This window comes from Penaeus monodon, chromosome 9 (assembly GCF_015228065.2).
Source record: "Penaeus monodon isolate SGIC_2016 chromosome 9, NSTDA_Pmon_1, whole genome shotgun sequence".
Taxonomy (NCBI): Eukaryota; Metazoa; Arthropoda; class Malacostraca; order Decapoda; family Penaeidae; genus Penaeus; species Penaeus monodon.
The window spans coordinates 44101795-44109179 of NC_051394.1; the positions used below are offsets into that span (position 1 = coordinate 44101795).

The 7385-nt window shown below is 34.0% G+C and overlaps 1 protein-coding gene across 1 annotated transcript in view; it reads right to left on the reverse strand.

Annotated features, from left to right (window-relative positions):
* LOC119577197 (trafficking protein particle complex subunit 2-like protein) overlaps positions 1-6778 on the reverse strand; it is a 14544-nt gene extending 7766 nt beyond the window's left edge. Inside the window, exons 1-2 of the mRNA XM_037924927.1 lie at positions 6706-6778; positions 4351-4523 (exon numbers count right to left, since the gene is read on the reverse strand). Of these exons, the coding sequence (XP_037780855.1) occupies positions 4351-4523; positions 6706-6738 (206 nt within the window). The 5' untranslated portion in view covers positions 6739-6778. The remainder of the gene's footprint in view (positions 1-4350; positions 4524-6705) is intronic.
* Positions 6779-7385: the final 607 nt, after the last annotated feature.

Below are 7385 nucleotides of genomic sequence, written 5' to 3' on the forward strand. Positions count from 1 at the left end.
TACTTTTGGAGTGGGTGGAGCAAGGTCATTCATGCTGAGAACAGTGATGTTCATTCTGAGTCAAGATGAAGAAGAAACTAGGATAAGAAGAAGACAGGTGAGAGAAGAAGAGAGAAAATGATGTGGGAAGCAAGTTAAAAAGAAAAAGAAAAAGAAGGAATGAATGAAGGAAGAAAAGGAGGGAGAGACAGTGGGAGAGGAAGATGCAGAGCAGCAGGGAAAGAGAGAAAAGACTGGAGACAAAATGAAAAAATGAGAGGAATGGAGAGAGTGCAATAGAAGTGTATACAAAATACATTGGTGTAATGCAATACATACATTACTCCTTTTTTATAATTTATTTGCACCCATCTTCCTAAGGCAGGTACTGGCATTTTAGTAAGCACAGCCAACTGACCCTGCTTTTGGTCAAGACTGCACCAATTCTACACATATGCTACTTCAAATTCTTCAGTTTTACAGTGGCAAGATGAATGACAAGGCCACACTTTAACAGCTCTAGGCTTTGCTACATCATTAATTAAACAAAGTTCTATGCCTGGTAACTCATGATTAAAATGGATGAGAAATACTTAAATACTGATAAGATTCATCATACAAAAGGTCTACACATCATGGGAACAATTTTTCTCCAAGGCAGTCAATGTTTGCAACTATTTCAATTATATCCTCAACCTCATTAACCCATTCCCGACGGGTGGCATGTACGCATATGCCATGGCATGGTGGAACTATCTGCCGGGGGCATGTATGTACATACCATGGTGTATGTATGGAGATGCCAGGAGTTATTTTTTTGTTACAATCACAGCAAAATATATTTTTTCTGCCACTGAAAGTGTGATTTAAGTCGTTTTTAACACTTAAAAAAAAAAAAAAAAAAAAAGGCAACAAACCGATGATTTCAACTCCATGATGCCGCACACTGCTTATTTTATTCAGACTATAGACTGAATAATGATCAACTATGGAGTCTATATAACAACAAAAATACCTCTCAGTCTTGATTTATCAGGAAGTTTGGCAAGTAGACTTTAGAAAATAATGAAAACTGGAAATACAACATATCTTTGTAGTATTACGAAGAAACGGCATGGGATGCTGGTATTTGGCATGAGTGGTCGCGCATGCTAGGGCAATGATATAAGCCCCCGGCAGCGAGGCCCGGGCCACTATGAATACTACCTGTCGGGAAAGGGTTAATAGATGATATACTGTAGTTTTGAAAGATTAGTTCTGTTACAGCATGGTTAAAAATTCTCTTTTATAGTTAACTCAACGTTGCTGTGAAAATGTAGTTTTCATTGTAGTACTGGTTTGTGAAATGTCACTGCACATTGATGGTTCCAGAATTGCTTAGCCACCAAGGAGTCAATAATCTGACCTAGTGACTTCAATTAATTTCACCTTTCCTTGAATTCACGGAAAAAAATGTTTTTCTTTTACAAATGCTATCAATATGAATGCTCTAATTAACCCATTGCCGACGGGTGACATGTATGTACATGCCATGGCATGGCGGGACCATCTGCCGGGGGCACGTACGCACATGCCATAGAGTATGCATGGACATGCCATGAGTTTTTATTTGTTACAATCACGGCAAAAGATTATTTTTTTGCCAGTGAAAGTGTGATTAAGTCGGTTCTAACACTTTCTCATTTTTACCATGCAACAAACAAAAAAAATGCAACAAACCGACAATTTCAACTCCATGATGCCACACACTGCTTATTTTATTCGGACTATAGACCGAATAATGATCAACTATGGAGTCTATATAACAACAAAAATACCCTTCAGTCTCGATTTATCAGGAAGTTTGGCAAGTAGAGACTGTAAAAAATAATGAAAATTGAAAATACAACATATCTTCGTAGTATTACGAAGAAACGGAATGGGATGCTGGTATTTGGGATGAATGGTCGCGCATGCTCGGGCGACGATATAAGCCCCCGGCAGCGAGGCCCAGGCCACTATGAATGCTACCCGTCAATTATGGGTTAATATTAGAGACATTATGATTATTATGATGATACTGACATTACTAATAGCAATATAAGATACAATTAATAAGCAAAACTCACACTGGTCAAGACATGAGGGTTTATCTGTGGAGCCAAATATTTGCAATTATATCAAGTCTGTGGGCGGAGCATCAGCTCTGTCAGGCATCAGAAAACCCATCACAGTGGTCAAAACATGAGGCTTTATTTACAGCGCCAAATTGTTGCAATTATTTCAAGTCTGTGGGCAGACACCCAAAAACCCATCGATTATGGTTTATAACTTCATTGTTCTAAAATCAATTACTTTACTGCATTTGCATAAGGTACTTGGCTTCCACATTCCTACCATGTTATATCATTACAATAATGATAATGATAATAATAAAGGATAATAACAATAAAAATGATAATAGCAATGACAATGACAAGTGATAATCATAATAAAAATGGTACATTCGTAATGTATTTATTCATTAAATATGTTGACTATTCCTAATATATTTCATTAGTAATTGATTGGAATCTCTTGATACATGATGGGTTTGAAGATGTAAACTGGATAATAATAATAATAATAATAATAATAATAATAATAATAATAATTATAATAATAATAATAATAAAAAAATAACAATAATAGTAATAATAATTATAATAATAATAATAATAATAATAATAATAATAATAATAATAATAATAATAATGGAAAATAGTAACATTAATAATTAGTAATAGTATTGTTACTATAATTTTTTATTATCCTCATTACTATTATTATTGTCGTTATCATCATTATTATCATATAGCATTAATATTATCTATATGGAAAACAAAAAGAAACCTTAATATTTTAGTATTTTTGGAGCTTTATTTGAAGGATCACTTGCTGCCTATCAAAATGTAAGCAAATTCAAGTGTTTTGCTCTGTAATTTCTTGTTTCTTATTGAAAAGAAAAGAAAAGAAAGAAAGAAAAAAAAAGAGAGAGAGAAAAAAAAGAGAGAGAGAGAGAAAAAAAAAAAAAAAAAAAATCTTGTGAGATTCTTGTGAGTTTTAAGAAAAATGTAAGTCAAATGATTATTTATCCCCCATTTATCAATGCTGCCTTTGATGTCAATTGTATCACCTTTTATGGACTCTTCTGAGCCAAAAAATAAACGTTATAACTTTCTATATAATCTTATACCACTTTCACATGCTTTTCATTATAAAATATCTTTTAAATACACTGTAAATGGCTAAATAAAGAGTTACAAAATACAAGAAGTATCTGCCGTTTTACTTATGTCGGCATGCATGTTGCCAAGTGGAATGGACAGGTTGGCATGCCTGTGTGGACGGAGCTTAAACTTGAAATTCAACAGGAAAAAATTTCAACTATTTGCAAGAAATTGCAGATAAAGGACAGAGAAAGCCCAAGTACATAAATGCCCTTGCCAGTGGTATTTGGTTAAGAACAGGCAAATTTCATAACGTAAAATATAATACACTTTCTACAAGCACTGGCTCAATTACTTGTTACCCCGAGGGTTGTTTGCCATGTGGGTTTTTGTAGCATGTGCCATAGTTTTTTTTATGCAAAATTATTGCATAAGTGTGATTAATTTCTAATCTTTGGGTGATACAAATTCAAATATATACAATTTATTTACAACTATAAGAATAAATAACTATGAGTCTTATCAATCTATCTATATCAGAATTTCAATGGATTAAAGATATGAATATCAAAAACACACATACTCAATACAAAAACGCAATCACAGACGCCATGCTCGCAAAAAGCCCACGGCACACCGCCCTAGAACACCCTCAATAGATAATCATTTTATCCATAAAATAACTATATATCACGAACAACAATACAAACAAACAAAAAAAAAAAATAAAACAAAAAAAAAAATAAAAAAAAACACAAAACACACACACACACACACACACACACACACACACACACACACACACACACACACACACACACACACACACACACACACACACACACACCACACACACAACACGTTTAGATAGCTAGATAACTACACAGATATAGATATAGACAGAGAGAGAGATGGAAGAACGATCCGTCTGGATGGCTTAGCATTTTAGGTAATATCTGTCTGATTCTGATGAAAAAAATACAGAAAAAATTGTCCTTATCAGACAATCTACATCCCCTTCAATAACAAATGTTGTTTTACAATGCCCAAGAATGTTTTGCATCAAAACACAACATATGGAAGCTTTTACCAATATCCCTGATTCATCTTCCAAATTAAAATGTTATGAATTTATTAAACTTTTTTATTTAACTCTCAAGAAAATTCCAGTGTGAAAGGATACACTTTGTACTCTTCTGATGCATAGAGGAGACCCAAGTACAACTCCCTTGTGTCCCCTGGAGTCTTGTTAACTGCAGACACTTTCTCTTGTATGACGTCTAGTGCAGTGTGGGCTAAGTAGTGGAGGTGCAGTTCTTCCTTTCCGTTGCCTACCCATATGTACAGGGGACTGTTCTGAAATAGCGCTTGCTGTTAGCCACTGGATAAAGTACTATGAAACATGAAAAAAGAATATGGGATAAACTGAAAAATGAGATATACAAGTTAAGTTTAAAATTATACAACAGAAGCTAACATATGAAGCTAAATTGAGACAGGATGTTGCATAAACCTTCTATTTCTATTCTATACAGTAAATATTGGATTTCCATTACAGGGTATACTATATTGAAATAAATACACAATTTTCATTACAAAGTGTATCATACAAAAATACATAATACTTTCTTGAATAATTTATCAATATACCATGGTGTCATCAATATGACTATTAGTATGAATTTCAACATTTTGTTCAATTTGTAATTTTAACATTTATTATCAGTTAAACTATATTCTAAACATTATGATTATTAGAAGAAAAATGTGATTCACAAAAAAGATGGTATTCACAAATAAGCATAACTGTTAAAAATAAGACTTACTCTTTACATATATAAATGTAATTCACTGAAAAGGACAGAATATACAGTTGTAAATTTTATAAAACCAATGGAATTACAATCTAACTCTATTTAAAGGTGTATATTGTGTATAGTTATTTATATATCTTTACTTAAATAAAACCATTAAGAAATGCCTTCAAATGGGCATTTTACCAATATATAGTGAACTTCCTACCTGCATCTATAATATGGGTATCTAATCGTTATCATGACTTCCTCCTCTGTATAAGCTATAGATTCTACTATAAAACTGTTTAGCTTCTCATGTATAAGATGCAAACATGAATAGGAAGTAACACACAGATTAACTACTGCAATAAACAAGATGTATCACACATAATATAGATTGGCCATCTTTTTGTATCATCTTGTAAGTGTCAAAAATAGTTCAATAAAATTATAATGGTCCCTAATGGCTCTCTCTCTCTCTCTCTCTCTCTCTCTCTCTCTCTCTCTCTCTCTCTCTCTCTCTCTCTCTCTCTCTCTCTCTCTCTCTCTCTCTCTCTCTCTCTTACATTTGCAAGAACATTATGTAATTACAAAGTGCTTTTGACTTAGGTTGCCTCAACACTAACTCAGCCTATAGTTTTTGTTTTTCTTTACTCTGATGAACATGAACAGGCCTATTTTCTGATTATCAACTTAACTCTTTGCAGAGAATCATTCACCAGAATGAATCTTTTATTATGATTTTATGCACTCTCATTCATCAATTGGGTTAATCCCAACAAACTAATTTCTGGAATTGGTAGGAAGCCCTACATGTAGTAACACATGTGGACTGCCCTGACAAACAGGGAGGTAAACTGATGATGGGCAAAGAACACAAAAGATACCCCATTTTGAATGTCACTGTGGCTGATTCATAATGATTTACAAAAGAGGCAAAGAGGTAAAGCCAAACATGATATACACTAAGACATATTTTGTTTGGGTCCGCTGAAATAAAATTCAATTTAATAAAATCTATATTACAAAATGTAAAACTAATTATCTATGATACTTTTAGAATGGTTACCTTGATGAAATCTGTGACAATTTTTTTACATGGCATTTCCCTGGCAAATCGAAAACAAAGAAGATACAATAGAAAATGGTTAAACCAGAGGAGATCATTCACAATTTTCAAAGTTGTTCATCATGTATACTAGGACTACAATGACTGCATAGGCCTAATTAATCAAAATGACGTGAAGTAGTTTGTACACTTCCACCCACTTGTGATAATGATTAATTTGTAATTAGCAATGCCTGCTTTTCCCTGTTTGTGATTAATGTATTCTGTTAATATCACTATACGTCTTTGATTTTTTAACGGCTTTATATACACAAATCTTTAATCTAAAATCCAGTTCCACCATGATACTAGCGCAGTGCCAACCCTATGCTTTGTGTACTGTTGTCTCGAATCCTGTGACGGTAACAATATTTCTTCTTACAATAATTTACATTACGCTGACCCTCTGGTAACAATATGAGTAAAGTATGACTTACCACTTTCATCAAATATCGTATAATTTCATAAACTTACAACCCCGCGACTCGTAACAAAACCATAGCGGGAAAACAACACATACGAAACCAAATCCTACAAAACTAACACAACCTTTAACAAATCCTAACTTAAAAACTTTAAACTAAATATCACGATCTTCAAAATCAAAGCACATTATTCACCAAATAATACAAACCTCCTTCCCGATGACAGATACACAGACAGCCATGTTTGTTTACTTCCTGCAGATCGCTTACTCGACCAAGACGGAGGAGTTCGCATAATAAAAGATGAAGGTTAAGGGGAAGCTATACTATTTTACGGAAATTATTATTGTCATTGTTATTATTATCATGATGATAATGAAAATAATTATGATAATAATAATAATGATGATAATAATAATAATTATCATTATCATTATTATTATCATTATTATTATTATTATAATTATTATTATTGTTATTATTATTATTATTATTACGCCGGCCGCCTCGTCTCTCTGCCACCAACACAAGGCAGGCTAGGCAGACGGCGTGCTATCCACAGGGTCGTGAACACTGATCAGCTCCAAGAGGCACCGCACCACGGTGTCCCAGAACACCATGAGGGGAAACGCCAAGTGGGGAGACAGGGCACGAAATAAACACAAAATGACAGTCTTTCCTTTATTTACACAAGTTATTTACCCGTACACTTTTCTATAGGCACAATACAGGGGGGAAACCGGCATGTCACACTGCACGATACAGCTTATAATAGGGCAACACAAAGTTTATCAGTTCACAAGGGCACACACGAGGTCTTCACAGGAGGAGCACCCAACCGCGTCTCTCTTGGCTTGTTCTTCCGCCCCTCCGCTCACAGCCAGCTGCG